General features: G+C 48.9%; 5 protein-coding genes across 8 annotated transcripts; 3 read left to right on the top strand and 2 right to left on the bottom strand.

Annotated features, from left to right (window-relative positions):
* Window positions 1-170: 170 nt before the first annotated feature.
* On the top strand, window positions 171-2,738 carry LOC108090697 (transducin beta-like protein 3). The gene is made up of 2 exons (XM_017189483.2): window positions 171-277; window positions 331-2,738. Exons 1-2 carry the CDS (start codon window positions 252-254, stop codon window positions 2,666-2,668), a joined length of 2,364 nt encoding a protein of 787 aa, XP_017044972.1. The 5' UTR covers window positions 171-251; the 3' UTR covers window positions 2,669-2,738.
* A 39-nt stretch (window positions 2,739-2,777) lies between these two features.
* On the bottom strand, window positions 2,778-13,794 carry LOC108090696 (pyruvate carboxylase, mitochondrial). 3 transcript variants are annotated; one of them, XM_017189479.2, is made up of 9 exons: window positions 13,701-13,794; window positions 12,791-13,011; window positions 12,631-12,719; window positions 8,466-8,592; window positions 6,895-8,404; window positions 5,811-5,858; window positions 4,629-5,286; window positions 3,535-4,564; window positions 2,778-3,467 (listed from the first exon to the last, which is right to left on the bottom strand). In XM_017189479.2, exons 4-9 carry the CDS (start codon window positions 8,562-8,564, stop codon window positions 3,219-3,221), a joined length of 3,594 nt encoding a protein of 1,197 aa, XP_017044968.1. In that variant the 5' UTR covers window positions 8,565-8,592; window positions 12,631-12,719; window positions 12,791-13,011; window positions 13,701-13,794; the 3' UTR covers window positions 2,778-3,218. The 3 variants fall into 3 exon arrangements, with proteins under 3 accessions (XP_017044968.1, XP_017044971.1, XP_017044970.1); XM_017189482.2 differs by lacking the exon at window positions 5,811-5,858; XM_017189481.2 differs by lacking the exons at window positions 12,631-12,719; window positions 12,791-13,011 and having other exon boundaries at window positions 13,701-13,718.
* Window positions 5,206-16,566, top strand: LOC108090707 (UPF0598 protein CG30010). 2 transcript variants are annotated; one of them, XM_017189501.2, is made up of 3 exons: window positions 5,206-5,741; window positions 15,849-15,975; window positions 16,028-16,566. In XM_017189501.2, exons 2-3 carry the CDS (start codon window positions 15,973-15,975, stop codon window positions 16,526-16,528), a joined length of 504 nt encoding a protein of 167 aa, XP_017044990.1. In that variant the 5' UTR covers window positions 5,206-5,741; window positions 15,849-15,972; the 3' UTR covers window positions 16,529-16,566. The 2 variants fall into 2 exon arrangements, with proteins under 2 accessions (XP_017044990.1, XP_017044989.1); XM_017189500.2 differs by lacking the exon at window positions 5,206-5,741 and adding an exon at window positions 15,610-15,789.
* On the bottom strand, window positions 16,524-17,815 carry LOC108090702 (protein crossbronx). Its single transcript, XM_017189493.1, has 4 exons — window positions 17,430-17,815; window positions 17,301-17,365; window positions 17,137-17,240; window positions 16,524-17,084 (listed from the first exon to the last, which is right to left on the bottom strand). Exons 1-4 carry the CDS (start codon window positions 17,609-17,611, stop codon window positions 16,605-16,607), a joined length of 831 nt encoding a protein of 276 aa, XP_017044982.1. The 5' UTR covers window positions 17,612-17,815; the 3' UTR covers window positions 16,524-16,604.
* LOC108090645 (alpha N-terminal protein methyltransferase 1) lies at window positions 17,694-18,524 on the top strand. The gene has a single exon (XM_017189423.1). The coding sequence runs from the start codon at window positions 17,694-17,696 to the stop codon at window positions 18,522-18,524; it is 831 nt and encodes a 276-aa protein (XP_017044912.1).
* The last annotated feature ends 37 nt before the right edge of the window (window positions 18,525-18,561 follow it).

Raw genomic sequence — 18,561 nt, 5'->3', positions numbered from 1 at the left:
ACAAGGAAGGGTACTGTTTCAAAAACCAATAAAAATGTGCGGATAATAATAAAAACAGGGGGTCATCGAACTTCTTCAATGAAAATAGTGGAAGTATTTTTTAATTTAAAACTTTAACCCCTATGTATGTCACTACAAATAAAACATCCTAAAAGTGTTCTGACCAGTACCATTTTGAACTAGTTCCTTTTTTTTAGCTACAACCCGCGGCGCACGCGGTTTTTGTATTTATAAACAACGAAAATAAAATCATGCTGGCGAATATAAGCGAGAAAAGGTAAGATCAATGCTAAGTTTTTAGGCAGTATTAATAATTATTATGTTTTTTAGCTATGCTGCAGAGGCGCGCTACACGAACTTCTATGCAGGTGGCGACATTGCCTGGAGCGCGGATGGCCAGCTCTTTTACTGCTTGAACGGAGCCGTTGTCAACCAAGTGGATGTGCAAACTTCTCAGATCCTGTGCAGTTTCGGAACATCCTCCGGGTCTACCGAAAATAAACGGACGGCTGAGGTTGACAACATTGAGGTAGAGGAGGACACCATCACTTGCTTTGGGCTGTCGCAGGAGCACTTGGTCACTGCGCACCGAAGTGGGCTCCTGAGGCTGTGGCAATTGACCACCGGCAAGCTGGTGAAACTGTGGAAGGCTCAGCACAAAGGACCCGTCATTCGGGTGGAGTTCAGTCCCTGCGGCCGCCTTATTTGTTCAAGCGGCGGAGCGGACGCCACTCTGAGGCTATGGGACTACTCTAACAACAGCTGCCTTGGCGCCCTGAAGGACTTCCCGGGTCCCGCTTGGCTCCTCGTCTTCCACCCCAATGTTTTACGCAAGGAGATCTTCGCCGCGGGAGCGGACAACACTGTCTATGCCTGGAACTACGAGACCAAGACGCTGCTGCACAAGATGCGGGGTCACCTTTCGCAGGTCACGGGCCTGAGCTTCAGGAGCACCGCAGCAGACTGCAATGAGGTTGCGACCGTGAGCCGGGACAAGGTTCTGATCGTCTGGCAGCTGGAGGAACAGTTGGAGAGCAAACAGCTAAAGGTTCTTCCCTTGTATGACGAGCTGGAGGGACTAATTTTCGTGAATGAGGGACGCCAGATTATCGTGGCCAGTGGAGCGGGCAAGCTGCAACAGGTGGATGCCCAGACCTGGAAAATCAGGGAGATTCTCTCTCAGTCTGACTTCCAGATCAGCCGATTGCTGCACTGCAGAGAACTAAACCAGCTCGCCCTGGTCACCACGGAGCAGAACATCCTTGTCTTCGACGCCGCGAGCCTGACACCCGTTAAGCACTTGGTGGGCTACAACGACGAGATCCTGGACATGTGCTTCATGGGCGATAACGACCGCTACCTGGCCGTGGCCACCAACAGCAAGCACTTTAAGCTTTACGACACGGAACACGATATGAATTGCAAGCTGATCGTGGGCCACTCGGATACGGTCATGTCGTTGGCTGCCTCCCAGAATTTGCTCATTTCGGTGGGAAAGGACTGCAGCATCCGGCTGTGGAGGCTCCAGCACGACAGGGACTGCTCGCTGGAGGCCCTGGCAGAGCAGGCGAACTGCCACACGTCCACCATTGGGTGCGTGGCCATGACGCACAACGGAGCCACCGGCTTTGCCTCCGTGAGCCAAGATGGCAGCATGAAGGTGTGGCAGCTGGCCAGGGACAAGGCGGATCGCAACTCGTACTCCTTCAACCTGCGCTACGCAGCGCTCTCCCACGACAAGGAGGTGAACTGTGTGGCCTATGCCCCGAACAACAAACTGCTAGCCACCGCTTCGCAGGACAAGACGGCCAAGGTTTGGCTAGCGGATTCCAATTCGCTGCAAGGCGTGCTGAGGGGTCATACCCGCGGAGTGTGGAGTGTGCGCTTCTCGCCAGTGGACCAAATCGTTCTCACCTCTTCCTCGGACTGCAGTCTTCGCCTTTGGTCGATTAGCAACTTTGCCTGCATAAAGCGCTTCGACCAGGAGTGCACTATACTGAGAGCCGAGTTTCTAGACCACGGGAAGTTCATTCTCTCCGCTGCTTCGGACGGTCTGCTCAAGCTGTGGAACATCAAGACCAGTACATGCCTGCAGTCCCTGGACGAGCACAACGACCGCGTTTGGGCTCTGGCGGTCTCCGGCAGGAGCAACCGTTTCTTCTACACCGGAGGAGCCGACTCCAAGTTAATTCGCTTCGGCGACGTTACGCAGGCGACGCGCAACGAGGCGCTGGATCAGCGGCAGGCTGTCCTGGAGCAGGAGCAGACCCTCCACTCCCTCCTGCACGCCCAGAAGCACCTGCATAAGGCATTTGTGCTGGCCTTGAACCTGAACAAGCCGAAGGCCAGCTTCGACATCATCAACCAATTTGTCCGCGAGCGGGATGAGCCCGGTCTTCGCCAATTGGTGGAGCAGTTGAACGTGGACCAGCGTGTGGCACTGCTGCAGCACGTCAAGGCGTGGACCACCAACTCGCGACACTCGCAGGTGGGCAACCTGATCCTGAAGCACTTGATCGGCGACGCTTTGCAGGATCCCAAGGCGCGGTTTTACAATAACGGCAACATGGTTGAGGTGCTCACACCCTACGTCCAGAGGCACTTCAAAAGGGTCACCGAGCTGAACAAGGAGCTGGCCTTCCTGGAGTTTATTGTCAAGTGCATGTAGACTAGAGCACTGCAGTAATATAGTTGAGTTAAATTAGTTATACGAAAATAAAACGTACAATCTAATTGTTTTTATTGTTGTATTTTTATAGGGAAAAGAAAACATATTCTTGTATTTTGTATAACGTTTATTAGACAATAGTAAATATAACATTTATAACCACTAACATATTTACTGGAGGTGGCGAATCTCGACGGAGATTTTGCGAATTTAAAATTCAAAAATCGTACAGCTTTTATTCAGATGTTTTGAGGAAGTGTGTCTACAATGAATTTACAAATATGTACCGGCACTTACGTATGCAATCCGTTTCCATTCCAGTTGATTTAGCGGTTGGTCGGTAATCCGGGAGGTACGTAAACACGTCCGACAGAGCGCCTGCGGCTCTTCGGACACATATTAAAATAGACACAGGCGAGTGGACAATTAGTGGTCTGTCAAACGACAGGATCCCTACATTATCACTGTTTTTACTTAATTTTACATAAGGTGTGCGGTGGCAGCTTGGACATTACAATGTGGCCCGGGGCACTCTTCCGAGGCTCTGACTCTACTCGATAATCATGATCAGGTCCTCGCCCTCGAGCTTCGTGCCGTTGGCGATCTCCAGCTTCTTCACGACGCCCGCCAGCGGCGACTGCACCACCATCTCCATCTTCATGGCCGAGAGCACCACCAGGGGCTGGCCCTTCTCCACCTTGTCGCCGACCTGCACACGGATATCGATGACGGTTCCGGGCATCGGGGCGCCCACCTCGCTCTTGTTCGACTTGTTGGCCTTGGGGTGCACGTGGATCTCCTGCGGAAGGAAAGGAAGGAAAAGGGGTAAACGCGAGTGCCCAGGCAACAGTAGAGGCTGCACCCACCTTGACGGCTTCCTTGTCCAAGATGTGGACTGCTCGCAGCTGGCCGTTCAGCTCGAAGAAGACCTCCCGAATGCCGTTGGGCTTTAGGTCGGCGGAAACAGCCAGGGCCTTGACGCTCAGCGTCTTGCCGCGCTCGAGCGGCACATCGAACTCCTCGCCCACATTGGGTCCGGTGAGGAAGATGCGCGTGTCCAGCTTGTCGACGGGTCCGTACTTCTCGCGGAAGTGGAGGAAGTCGTTCGTCACCTGCGGGTAGAGGGCGGCCGACATGACGTCGCGGTTGGTGATGGAGGAGTGAGATTCCTTCAGTTCGCTCTTCAGCTTGTCAAAGTCCAAGTCCTGCAGCTCGGCGCCCGGCCGTCCCTCGATGCGGGGCATGTCCTTGAGGACGCGCGAACGCAGGGGCTCGGGGAAGCCTCCGTGCGGGATGCCAATGGAGCCCTGAAGGTACTCCACCACGGACTTGGGGAACGACAGCTCCTCGGCACGCTCCAGCACCTGGTCGGCGGTGAGGTTGTTCTGTACCATGAACTGGGCCAGGTCGCCCACCACCTTCGACGAGGGCGTCACCTTGATGATGTCGCCCAGCAGCAGGTTGGCCTCGCGGTAGGCCTTCTTCACGTCCTCGAAGAAGTCGCCCAGGCCCAGCGAGAAGGCCTGGAACTGCAGGTTGGTGTACTGCCCGCCGGGGATCTCGTTCAGGTAGACGTCGGCGTTGCCCGACCGCATCGTCGTGGTACACTCGAAGGGGGCGTAGAGCGTGCGCGTCTGCTCCCAGTAGGCGGAGTACTCCGACACTGTGCGCAGGTCCACGTTCGTGTCCAGTGGGGTGCCCTGCAGGGAGGCCACCACAGCTCCCATGCTCGGCTGGGAGGTCATGCCGCTCATAGAGTCAACGGCCACGTCAACCACGTCCGCGCCGGCGTTGGCGCAGGCCAGCATGGAGGCCACTCCCGCTCCCGAGGTGTCGTGGGTGTGGATGTGGATGGGTATGTCGGGGTGCTTGTCCCGGATGGCGGTGATGAGCAGCCTGCCGGGGAATCAGAGTCGATTAGAACACAGAACACTCGGCAGTGGAGTCCAAGCAAGCTCACCTGGCTGCTTCGGGCTTGAGGAGACCCGCCATGTCCTTGATGCAGAGCACGTGGGTGCCCGCCTTGACCAGCTCGTCGGCCAGGTTGGTGTAGTACTTCAGGTCGTACTTGGTGCGCTTGGGGTCGCTGACGTCGCCGGTGTAGGAGATGGCCGCCTCCACCACGCCGCCCGCCTTGCCGGCTGCGTCCATGCCGAGGATCAGGTTGGGCAGGTAGTTGAGCGAGTCGAACACCCGGAAGATGTCCATTCCGGTCTGCACTGCCAGCTCGCAGAACTTGTAGACCACGTTGTCGGGGTAGCTGGTGTAGCCGACGGCGTTGGCGCCGCGGAGCAGCATCTGGAAGGGGATGTTGGGGATGCGCTTGCGCATCTCCTCCAGCCGCTCCCACGGGCACTCATGCAGGAAGCGGAGCGCCACGTCGAAGGTGGCACCGCCCCAGTTCTCCAGCGAGTACAGGTTGTTGAACTTGTGGGCCACGAAGGGGGAGATCTTCAGTAGGTCGTGGGAGCGCACGCGGGTGGCCAGCAGGGACTGGTGGGCGTCGCGGAAGGTGGTGTCCATCAGCAGGAGCTCCTTGCGGCTGCGCACCTCCTTGGCGAAGGCCTCGGGACCCCCGCAGACCAGGACCTCGCGCAGTCCTTTTGGCGGCTCCGTAACTAGATCACAAGGATTCGTTAGTTCGGGGCTTCAAGTGGTTCGATACATTCCCGCATCTACAGGATTAACATAGCGGCAATGTATCTTTGAGGTTGGGACATTAATGGAGGGTTTCAGATACTTTTACCAAACCCCCAAAACATAAACTCGGTTAAACTGAACATCGAAAGCTAGTAAAACCAAAATTAGCATTAACAAACAAACGTATCGAATTGATTAGGTGCGTTGAATGAAATTAGCTTTATACCCAGAAATGATAATTACATAATCCAAGGAAAGCGCCAAGCACACAACATATATACGTATATTAACTTCTATTCTGTGTCGGTCAGTGTTCCGAGTCGAGTGTAATATCTTTTGCAATTCAGTTAGAGAGTAGCGACTGAAGAATCGGAAAAAGGGTTAAGTCACCTTGGGAAACCCTTGTGGACATAAACCGAAGTGACCAATGAGCGTATGTACAAATGTCCTGTGTGGAAATGGGGTCCTTCCCCCATTGGGTTCGGGTTCAGTTTCAACGTACCTTTGGCCTCGCCGCGTTCTTCGCGCTCTAGAGCTTCCGGGGACAGGTCTACGGACCGTTGGTTATGAGTTCGATCATGAGAACGGTCGCGAATGAGCGGGGCGGAGTGGGCGTGGGCGTGGTCGTGGGTTTGTTGGTGGGCGTGTTGTGCATTTTGAGGCGTTGTTGTTTGGTTGTTGATACATAACATAGGTGTGTGATATTGGTTTGGTGTTTGCAATTGCCGATTCGATTGCGATCGCGGTTTCGATTCGGTTTCGGTATTGGTTGATTAATAACGGATGCAACAAAATTGATAGTTGAAAAGTAAAAACATAAAGGTTCGATTAAAGCATATAAGAAAAGCAAAGAACGTTTCACAGGAGATGCGTAAAGCTAATAAATATTCACTATCATGCCTTTTCGATTATTTTGGGTAGAAAGGGCTTCAATGAATCAGTTTAAATTGTTAAAAGATCATTGATCCGTTTTGCCAAGCGAAAGGTCCCTTACACAAAGTTTTCACTTTTGAATAAAATTCACAAGTAAAACAAGAAAGAAAGCTGGCTTCGGCGAGCCGAGCATATTTACTATTTAAACGAAATCAAAGCTATGGCGATTTTTGTATTAATTATAAGAGTTACCCGACAAGAGTAAATCCGACATGAACATGGGCAAAATTTCGACCATCGGAGAATGGAAAATTTTGAACGCAGTTTCTTTAAGGATGCGATTACAAACATTAGAGGTATGTCACTTTGGAATCAGACTAAAACTGCAAAGTTATGGGTTGTGGGCCTCGACAATTAGGGTTCCTATGCGAAGCAATGAATTCATGTCTGCAGTATGAAACTCCGATTTAAACATCCTAAACTACTGTAGCAATGCAGCAGATCTAAATGCGCAATTAAGGTCACCAGACGGGCGCCCCAAAAAGCAAAACTTCGTGTAGGGACCTTTCATCCAGGATCTAGGCCGCTTGACCCGGATGGCTGAAGCATTCGGAGAGCGCCGACTGCCGTGAGTGGAAGCCAAAGAAGCAAGCGAGAACCCGAAAAGCACATGCCAGGACCTGGGGTCTGGGAGACCTAAGGCCGAAACTCACCCAGCGGAACATCGGGCACGTGGGGCGTGACGAGGGCGGGCTTAAGTGTGGTGGCGAGGGGTGTCTGCGGTCCGTTCACCAGCACCTCGCCCATGTAGTTGAGCAGCTTCTGGGCGCGGTTCAGGGTGGGCTTGAACTTGAACAGCTGCGGGTGCTCGTCGATGAAGTAGGTGTCCAGGACGCCGTGCAGGAACTTCTGGTTCTCCAGCACGTTCAGCAGGAAGGGGATGTTGGTCTTGACGCCGCGGATGCGGAACTCGCGCAGGGCGCGGTTCATCTTGGAGGCGGAGCTCTGCAGGTCGCTGGCGTGCGAGATCACCTTGACCAGCAAGGAGTCGTAGTAGGGCGAGATGATGGCTCCGGCGTAGGCGGAGGCGCTGTCCAGCCGGATGCCCATGCCCTCGCCGGAGCGGAAGACCTCCAGGCGGCCGGTGTTGGGCTGGAAGTCGTTGGCCGGGTCCTCGGTGGTCACGCGGCACTGGATGGCGTAGCCGCGCGGCTGGATCTTGTCCTGCGTGTAGCCCAGCTCGGGCAGGGTCATGCCCTCAGCGATGCGGATCTGCGACTGGACAAGGTCGATGCCCGTGATCTCCTCGGTGACCGTGTGCTCCACCTGCAGGCGGGCGTTCACCTCGATGAAGTAGAAGTTGCCGGACTCGTCGCACAGGAACTCCACGGTGCCGGCGTTCTCGTAGCCCACGTGGCGGGCCAGCCGCACGGCGGCCTCCGTCATCTTGTCCCGGATCTCGATGGGCAGGCGAGGGGCGGGGGCGATCTCCACCACCTTCTGGTGGCGGCGCTGCACCGAGCAGTCGCGCTCGTACAGGTGCACCACGTTGCCGGCCTTGTCGCCCAGCAGCTGCACCTCGATGTGGCGCGGTCGCTCGATGAACTTCTCGATGAACATGGCTCCGTTGCCGAAGGCGGCCTTTGCCTCGGAGCTCGCCCTCTGGAAGCTCTCCTCCACGTCCTCCATCTTGCGCACGACGCGCATGCCGCGTCCGCCGCCTCCGTAGGCGGCCTTGAAGATCACGGGCAGGCCGTGCTTTTTGCAGAAGTCCAGCGCCTCCTCCTTGGTGGTCACCGGGCCGTCGGTTCCCGGCACAATGGGCACGCCCGCCTCGATGGCCGCCACGCGGGCCGCCACCTTGTCGCCCATCTTCTGGACGACGTCGGGGGAGGGGCCGATGAAGCGCAGTCCGGCGTCGATCACCGCCTGGGCGAAGTCACTGCGCTCCGAGAGGAAGCCGTAACCGGGGTGCACGGCGTCCACGTCGTTCTCCTTGCACACCCGGATCAGCTCTGGAATGTTGAGGTAGGCCTCCACGGGGGGCAGGCCCTTGCCCACCACGTAGGACTCGTCGGCCTTCTGCCGGTGCATGTGCATCTTGTCCTGCTCCGAGTAGACGGCCACCGACTTGATGCCCAGCTCCGTGCAGGCGCGGAACACGCGGATCGCGATCTCGCCGCGGTTGGCCACCAGCACCGACCGGATGGGCTTGTACTCCACCTGGGAAAGAGGATAACCGCTACTACAGATCCGAGAAAGAGACCGATACGGGGGTACCTACCTTGCTGGAGTATCCATTCTTGAAGAGGGAGTTGAGCCGGACGCGCGGCTGCGTCTTGCGCAGCGTCCTGTACGCGGACTGTGCGGCCGGAATGAACATGGTGATCCCGCCTAGGACTCGAATTTATCTGCAAGAAAGGGATTTATTAAGAAACGATTTACCATAATATTTGGTTTAAGAGCTTGAACTCAATTAAGAATTTACGGCCTTGTCAACAAGCCAGTATGTCCAAGCATTACAGCTCGTGAATATTTATTTTCATTTGGGTCGTTTAGAAGGGAACGGAGGGGCACTCAGCTCGCTCTGCCTTTCGATCGAGAGATTGCATTTAACGCCTTAATTATCTGCTAATTTCAAAAGCTCGATTGCCAAATGCCTAAGGTTATCGACATTGCTTTCGAAAAGCAAACAACAAGCGCTGCTGGAAGGTCTGATGTTGATGCAATTGGAAATCTAAAACTAACAACCGATTTCTTACCGAAAACTACTGCAACGAAATAGTGTTTTATTCGTGGAGTTATTGATTGGGTGAAAAGCTAAGGAAGAGCAATCCTGGGTTTCGGCATCACAAAACCCGCATCTGCTTGCTTAAGTGCGAGTTTAATCTGCGGCTCAAAGTCCGATCGTCTGTTGTTTAGGTATTATTCCATATAAATGGCGATCTGTCTGCTCATTAAAATGAGTTGACTCACGTGATCAAAATCCAAAGCGGGCTTCATCAAATCTACGACAAACTTGTTAAATTATATGGCTTGAGTGACGCTTTGCTTATTGCATATTCCGAGTTTTAGAATCCAAACGATTCACTTGATTGAAACATTGAAGCTGCCTGTTTAGGAACTATTACTTATAAAAGCAGAGGTTGTAATAGATTGACAAATATTTGCACTGGCAGAAATACTCCAGCACGTTTTCGCACTTCGAGTTTACCCAATGGTCGTGCGCACTTGGAGGGTCTAACTGCTTGGATCAAGGAGGGTCAGGAATTATTTCTTCTAAAAAGCGCTATTGGGAATTCGATTCATTTCACTGAGTTGAAGCTTTTGTTTATTGCGACTTCAAATGGCTGGAGGATTAGTAAGCACCCTAAATTGATAAATGGATGACACAATGTAATAAGCATTTAAGACTCGTCTTCTAAAGAGTATTCGCAGTCCGTCGATTGTTGGCTCGCTCCTTTCGCACACGCCATTAAATATTTTATTTGTTTTTTGTCTGTTAGCTTTGAGCTTGTTTAGCTCATTATCATCGATTCAAATGGGTGTTGTAGCCCCCGTTGTCGATGGGACAGATCAACGGACGCGGTTACGGGTGCAAGGGTGCAAGGGTGCGCCGAAGACCGGGTTTGTTAGCCAGACGAGTGATTTGCATTTTAGATTCCGACCCAAATTGAGTTCCAATAACCGGCGCAGGGAGTACTCTTGAAATCGTACTCTATTTGTGGGGGCTCGTCTGCGCAAACCTGATGACTGGTTATACCGCCTATGACTCTACGAAATAATCCGCCTAGGGTTCATTAAAAACTGAAACGAGTTGGGAGATCAGGTCAGGTGATCGTCGATCTGAGATTCAAGGAGTTGGTCTGGCCTCGGAGTTCGGTTAAGAGACCCCTTTAGTTTTTAGTTTCGGCCAGCAGGCTTACCGTTTTTGGATGCACTTATGATAAATGGTTGTTTTCGCACCCGCACATGAAGTGCATGCCCTACAAAAGCGGATTCCTGGGGTCCGCAGATAATAAAGTACCAATGTTGACACTTGTATTGGATGTTTGACACAGGTGCAGATAATGAGCCACGATAAGCTTGCTTTATTAACACATCGGAGGTCGGACTAGAGTAAACATTATCACTCCCGGTGGGAGTGCGCTCATATGAAACTCCTGGGGGCCCACTGGTTGGGAGCTATAATTAGTCGCGGAGTGATGGAAATCTTCGGTTCGATCCACTCTAATTAAATTCCCCTGTGTTAGCATTAATTTCGTTTGCTAATTCGATTAGTTGGCACCGCATAACTCACGATTATGTTATTTATTGTCAAATATTATAAACTTGTCCAGTATCACCTCGCAATATTTGTATTATGAAGAACGCTATGTATGGCAAAAGATATATGCAACTATGGGAACTTTTATCCCACGGTTCACGAATCCAATATCAAGATCCTTCTCGAGGTTTTCAAAATATGGCTTGTATCTAAATCAAGATAACGAGCAACTGAAGCATATGGAGTATTTTGGAAATTTAGGTCACTTGCTATATTAGTTCCCTTATCTAAACAGTTTGGTTAAATATTAAAAGCGGATTAAAAGATTCTCGGGAAGTTGATGAAGATACAGTCACCTATCGAAAGCGAAAGTTATCAATAAATGTTCTTTGACTTATAAGGTCACTTTGAAATAAAAAAAGTCTTTGAAAGTTTAAATTCTTGTGTGTTTATCTCTAGTGCAAGTTAAGTCGCTGGAGGCAAATCTTATCTCTGGCCAACCGGAAATTATAATCGGAAGATTTTCGGTATCACTACCCTCTGAAATTAAAAGGACTTGCCATAAATAGTTTAAGAATCGATCTGCGATAAAAATGTTTATCTAACTTAATATTGAAACCCATTGCTTAGTTTGCAATCAGAAATTAAGCTTTTAAGGAACTGGATTTCCTATTGAGTTTCTTTATTTGAAAATTAAAGCGCATTATCATCTTAATAAATGTGATAAAATGCCAGTCTAACAAATTGTTTAGCAAGTTGTGAAAATAACACGTATTTTTGCATGCAAAACTACAGATATTTTCTGGAATTTCTGGAATAACCACGCGGCCCCTTCGGCACTTCTGACAATATTTACAGGCGATCAATTATCCTGTTGCTTCGGCTTGTTTTCTGGGCGTGTTCCGCTATTTTCTAAAGGTGAGGAGGGCGCAGTTCGGTCCAATCTCATGCAATTACACGAAAACGTTGTTGACACGGCATACCAAAACCCAAACCAAAAACCAACCCCGAAGCCCGATTGTGTTTGCCCATCAAAATGAGCGATTATGTAATAATAGCATGATAACCCAGCTAACTACATCGAGCAACAGTAGCAATAATGGAGCACACTCGAACGTTTCGCTTTTGTTCACCAACTTTGCTCAGAGAAATGTGCGTGCTTTGATTTTTTGCTCAATAAACGTATGATCTTGAACGACAAGCTGCTAAGGTCAGAGTCGCCTTTCTATGTAGGTCGTACATTGATTTTTCCGCAAATAAAAATGGAGGATGGAAAGGATATCATTATACTTTCACTATTCCGACTTTGGAGGAAGATTCGGTTTATAAGGTTAGAATGTAGTTTCTTTGTCCAACCAGATCAAAGTATTTAAATTCGCCCAAATTTGTAAAGGAATAAGCTTCTGCGACTTTGTTCCACTCGTTTGTATAAATATGCTCAACAATTCTCATCTTCAAAAATATTCCCCTTTAAAGGGAACTACACATTCTCACATTTGTTCGAAAACTTTTCAATTCACTTGAGCACCCCGTCTAGACTCTAGACCTTATCGCGCCAAATGAATAGCTGATAGAGGAGCTTTGACATTGACTAGTCCGGGTCCAGCTCCTCACATATTTTACGGCCTGACGTGCCGGGCAAATCAAATCAAACGCGATCGAACAAATTAAACTGTCCCATAAACTGGTTAAATTTCGGTGCCCCCGATCCCCTCACAGATCACACTTTAATTACCTCGCACTGCCAATGCGGGCCAATATCTGAATTATGCGCATACGTATAGATTACGGATCTGTGTTTGGCGTATGTGCGACAAACACGTTTCCCCCGATGGCGAAACCATAAGAAGGTCATAAATATTGGGCAGAAAAAGTAGGATGAGTCCGAAAATAAAACAGCCACATTCCCTCTCTGGGATGGTGCGTTCTGCATGGGTATGGGTGTGTGTCGGAAGTATGGGCATGGGCCATGGAATAGAATAAAATGTAATTAACACATGTCTGCCAGAGAGTGACGAAGGCGAATTACGATGGTTGGATAAGCGGGAGGCGGGGGACGGGGGAGAAGGTCCCATCGCCGCACCGAGTGGAAAAGAAATTGAGCGAACTTATGCAATTAATTTGCCATGCAGCTGATCGATACGCGAAATCAAATTGGCTGGGTCCACTGACCCCGACTCACTTTAGTGGCAAAAGGTCCGAAAGGGGCGTCCTGCGCCTATCCGCGTGGTCCTGGCGGCTCCAAGTGGTGGGTAATCGCTCGCTCCAGCACTACAAAACAATTTAAACGAGTCGTGAGTCAACGTGGGTTCCTTGGCTTGCACACAAGGCTCGGCACATACAAATTCACGGCTCCCAGATGTGGCGTTTGTCAACTAGTCGGCCTCTTTTCGGTTTTTTTTTTTTGTTTTTTGGTTTGCCTGTGGGCTCGCTTTGGGTTCGGGTCTGGGTTTGGTAGGTAGAACAGCGCGGATTCGCAAACGGTGGCTGCACTCTGCTTCTCGGTCTCGTGCCCAGAAATCGCGAACCGTTCACTTCGAAGCTGTCCGTCGGACTGGCCGGGCTGAAAAACTCGAAAGTTTCGACAAGTTCCGTGGAGGCCTCTCGCCGGCTCTCTCCCCCAATCTCCGCGGCTTCTCTCGCACTTTCGAGGCCTGCGCGTTCTCATGCTCCCCGCCGGCAATGATTTGTTCTCGGGCAAAACGCGTGGACTTTCAGTTGCCCCTTACTCATTCAGTTGGGGTTGACTCACTAAATGGATGGATTGGTAGCGCGCTAAGAAGTATAAGAAATCACAAGAGCCTACTTCCCAGCTGTTAAGATTAAGAATTCCCACCTGGGTAAACTTTCCGAACTGAAATATCCACAATTAAAAGATTGAAAACGGTTTTCAAATGTCATTGTTTGCTCTTCTCTAATTAATGTTTAACCGCAATTATTTTTACTTTTAGTAAGGTGCATCTCAAAAATTTCAAACCTAAATTAAATCAAAACCTTTGTAATTGAGGTGGCTTTGTTTTGGCTTTCTAGTCTAATATACTCGAGAAGTACCTGGACAAGAGACTGAGACAACATCGAACTTTGTCCTAGTGGAAAAGCTGTTTTTGTCGCCGTATGCCGGTCGCAAGAGAACTTTCTATTGACACGGGTCGTCAATCGGGAGACAGGGAGAGGGAGAGCGTCGACTCGAGAGAGAGCGCCAGCTGGTTACCGGCCCCCAAATCGGAGAGCTCCCTTTAAGCCCGACCTTACCACTTAACTTTAACTCCTTCCAAATTTTGACATACAAACGTGTTTTAATGCGACAAGGGAAAAAAAAACGGCAATTACATTAATCTAAGCACTTGGAATTTTTAAAACTGACTGATCGGCAAATCAAAAAAGACTACTTAGCCTATAATAAAATGAATATCCAAAAAATTAAAGTTTTTTTTATTGTTGGTTCACCTTATCACCAGAATATATAAATTAAATACAACAACAATAAAAAAAAAAAAACATTCTCAATATTCAATTATATGATTCTCTATCCTATAGTTATAAAATCGACTATAAAATCCGATTTTTATTTCAAGTTTTCATAACAAATGTTTTTAGCATACCCTTGGTTGCCACGATTGCCTGGTTAAAAGTAGTGGAATCGCATCACAACCCCTGAAATCTATTATGCTCGTGGAAACTTTTAGCTCTGTGTTGTTCTGTTGGTTTTGTTGTTGTAAAGGGAATCTAGTGCTATGGCCATTGGGATCGAATGCGTGAAACTTATTATATGAACAGCCGGTGTGTCTATATATTTCTGGACTTGTTGGCAGAGTCGGGAGAATCGTACGACACAAAGATTTGGCGCTGATTTGGCCGAAAGAGAAGAGAGAGGACTGCTCGCCTACGCTCTCAGTTTCTGTTATCGCCGGTATCAGCTGGATTTATTGGGAGCTCTCTCTCAAAATACATCTTGGAGCTTATGTATGCATGCACGTTGATATCGGAAGTTTTGAGATTTTTATTTATATATTGCGGCACGCGCGGTTGGGGAATAATAAAACTTTGAATCTTATCGCCAGACCGACAGAGGGCCCGACAAAAATGATGTTGTGTACCCGCGTCGGGAGATATAGGAGCCAGATAATGACCTCACCCCAAAGAAACTATGTTAGTGGTGCAAATAGTTACCAACTAAACATAATGCATTACGTTTTTGAGTCGACTCTAGCTGAATATAAGGATTATTTAATTGACAAAAGCTACGAAAGATTATTTATAAAATTAAATGGAAAAAATGTGAATCTCTCCTCATTTTAAGAAACTTTGAACTCTGAAGCAACAGTCAGAGCCTTAATACAAATAAAAAATCATTAAAGCTGAAGCCTTAAGATTAGATTAAACAAATCTAGCAGCTAATTTGGTTTACTACCTACCACTATAGAAAAGATTCCGCACGAACATCACGTATTGGCGAGCTGATAAGAAGGGCCACGCCTCCGTCTGAATGGAAATCTTTCACAAGCTATCAAGCTGATGGTGCAAAATAGGCAGTCACAATAATTACCGGACAGTCAATATCTTATCAGCTCCAAGTGCGGGGAATTAAACCATAATACCCTACCCCGATTGGGGTTCTCTCTTTTTCTGCCGTCCGAAAAAACAAATGGGATTTTTCTACTTTTTATAAAAAAGAGCATCCAACAGGAGTTCATTTTTTAATCATAGGTACCAAAATATCAGTGGCACTATTATACACGTGCCGCTTATTTTGGTGCTTTGAATTTCATTGGCACAAGATAAATATTGAGGTTGATAAAGGTCTTTCCGGATTTATGGTTTTAAAAGCAGTAGCAGTTGGCCAAGGTCTGTAGGTCCTGTCCTGATAATTTATCACATATAATATGATATTATTATTTTAAATGTATTGTATTTTGAAATTTGCCGATATAGCGAGACATACTCATTTTTTATCCATATTCACATATCTCTTACATCGAAAATTAAAAACCAAGTATGATGTGTAGAAGGTATTTAAATGTTAATCATTTTTACTGGAAGGAATTTTACATTTGACTGTAAGGTAGCAAAAAAGCTTTGCATACTTCTCGGCCAACGGTAGAAAAAGACCTAGAAAGCCAATTGCACTTTGAAAGAGCAGCCACATTAATATTAAATAAAACAAATTTTTTAATTACGTTTTTCAAAGAGGTTGTCCACATTTTAGGCAATTTTTGTATGTGCCAACATCAGAAAGGACATGCCAATAAAGCTTAATCAGTTCAGTAATGATTCAGGGGCAATAATAACCCCTGATTCGGTGAATCAGTACAATGTACAACATATTAAGTAGTAAACAAAAGTCAGCTGTCTCTCGTTCTGCATCGCAGTGGTTATAGTCATGTTTGTACTATTGGCTAGGTATCCAAAAAGGCCGAAGGTGAATGCTTTCCCAAGTCTAGCTACTCGTTATTTGCAATACAATCAAGGTCAATCCCCGGAGCCAAAAATTCGAGAGTATTTTTACTACATTGACCATGAGGGAATGGTGAGTTCTCATACTGTGAAAATATCTTTACAGTAAACAATAACTATTGCAGCTCTTCTTGGACGATGCAAAAATGAAAAACTTCACCAGCTGCTTTAAGGAAAAGGATTTTCTCAGGTTCTTTTTCAACCGACTGCGGGTGAACAAAACGAATAGATATGAAAGCGAGTTCCCGTTTATTTCCCTTTGCGGACGGGAGAGGAATTTTGTACGATGCGACGATACGCCTCTTGTGTTCACGGAACACTTGATAAAGGACGATAAAGAGGTGCTCAGCTATGCGCACTCGGGTCAGGTCCTGACTCTGCCCTACGAGCCCCACAAACTGCACATGGACCCGCGAAATGGAAGGGTTTATCACCCAACCACGCCACAGGTGGGTGGAATCGGCCTGGTCCGCTCTAAGCTGGCCATAGAACTTAGCCAGCACTTCGAGTTCCCGGCTGGTGAGGCTTCCCCCACTCATTTTCAGTGGAACGGAGAGCGATTGAAACTGGAGAACGAATGGGTTAGCAACACCCAGCGATTTCCCATGAACGAGGAGTGTATATAATCGAATAACTTTAATGGAGTAAAATTGAGACAACGTTAGTACTACGTTTTGAACTTACAGGGCCGACGAATTGCTTCTACTCAATACTGAGAGGCTTGAACTCCCCCTCCTTCACCCAGGAGAGACCAGTGGTGTGGCCTCCGTTGGCCTGTTGCGCGGAGGTTTCCGCCTGCTTGCTCCTGCCAGCCTTTATTCGCTCGAGAACGGGTCCGTGCAGATCCGGCTGGAACTTTTCGAATACTATGTAGTGCGGATCCTCTGTGGGTGGGGTGTCAAAGATGTGTTCCTTGCTCTCCTCAATGTTTCTCTGGACGCGGGTCGCGAACTCGTCTTTGTCGGTCAGCAGCAGCTGAGCAGCCTCGCTGTTTTTAACTTTGTCCACTTCAATGCCGCGAACACTATCCACGGGGTCGGCGAAAATTGCTTGGACGTACTTGAGCAGCTGCCAGAGGTGATCCTCGCCACAGCGCCACTCCGGAAAGGCGTGACTTACGTCCAGGCTGTGGGTGTACGGACACACGTGGGGGTGCAGCACATTCTGCTGGAATATAACGGTCTGCGGAGGTATGTTGATGAGCATTTCCTTGGTTTACCTTGATTTCACTCACCGGAAGGCTCTTGTCTTCGGGAAACCGATCGGGCAGCAGAATCGAGAAGCGGAATACGCCTCCAGCATATAATCCTTGGCGTCCAAAGAGGACCCCGAACCACTCTGAACAAAAGGTAGAAATTAGACAATGGGTTCATATAGAAAACCTGTGGGATTACTAACGCAATGAATTCGCATAGCTGGGTATCACATATAAGCCACTTAACTTCTCTGATTCAATCATTTTGCTAGAATCAAAGATATAGAAACTAGTTTGTCTTTACTCATTTACTAAACACCAAAGCAACTCACTATTCTGCCAGAATTTTATATTCCTGCTGGATGGTGGCGATCAGCAGCTTGTCGTCCTTTTTATTTCCATCAAAATCAAGCGTCATTTTGAACAAATGGGAAAATAAACAAAAACTAACAAGCAAAACGAAAAGTGGGCTTTGTCGTCCAGCTGTTTGCAGAGAGTTGCCACCTATTGGCATGTCACAGTTGGAATCAGATTCTTTTGCAGCCCTGGTTGGCCAAATAAAAACACAACATGCGGAGCTTGAAGACCTGACAAAAATGACCACGACTTTGGAAGCGCAGCTCTTAGACAAGTTGCAAGTGATGGACGACACTAAAGACAACGCCCAGCAGCCGGCGAACCAGGAGGAAACCGCCTTGACACTTTGTGAATCCAATATTAAGGCACCGTCACCGCCTCCTACCGTTAGTGTTGCCAAGACCTCCGCTCCCGAACCCGAGTTCTACAACAAAGCACAGAAGTACTGGTCCGAGGTACCGGCAACTGTAAACGGGATGCTCGGTGGCCTGGGCTACATCAGTGCCATTGACATCCAGGGCTCCAACGTGTTCCTGCGTGAGATACGCGTGCCGGGTAACAAGTTGGCCCTGGACTGCGGCGCTGGAATCGGGCGGGTGACCCGGAACCTTTTGATCCCGCGCTTCAGCTGCGTCGACCTCGTTGAGCAGGATGCCGCCTTCGCGGAAAAGGCTCGCGAGTACTGTGGCACTGAAGACGTGGGCCCCGGAAAGGTAGGTCAGATCTACAACGTAGGACTACAGAAGTTCGCTCCCTCCCAGCAGTACGACCTGATCTGGAGCCAGTGGGTGCTGGGGCATCTCACGGATCGCGACCTTGTTGCCTTCTTCCGGCGCATCAAGCAGGGTCTGGCGCCGGGAGCCTTCTTCTGCCTGAAAGAAAACGTTAGCAGCTCCAAGCAGGCGATACTGGACAAGGAGGACTCCTCAGTCACCAGGCCTCTGGACAGCTATGAGCGTTTTATTAAAGAAGCCGGATTTCGTATAGTGCGGAAGGTCAAGCAACAGAACTTTCCTAAGGGACTCTTTCCGGTCTATATGATAGCCTGCAAGCCCGTTTCTAAAGTTTAGTTAGTTTAGATTGAACTAAAGATATTTTACCACAATG

Source organism: Drosophila ficusphila, unplaced genomic scaffold (genome assembly GCF_018152265.1).
Source record: "Drosophila ficusphila isolate 14025-0441.05 unplaced genomic scaffold, ASM1815226v1 contig_414, whole genome shotgun sequence".
NCBI lineage: Eukaryota > Metazoa > Arthropoda > Insecta > Diptera > Drosophilidae > Drosophila > Drosophila ficusphila.
Note: the sequence above shows the minus strand (reverse complement) of the source record. Positions and strands in the feature narration are given on the sequence as shown.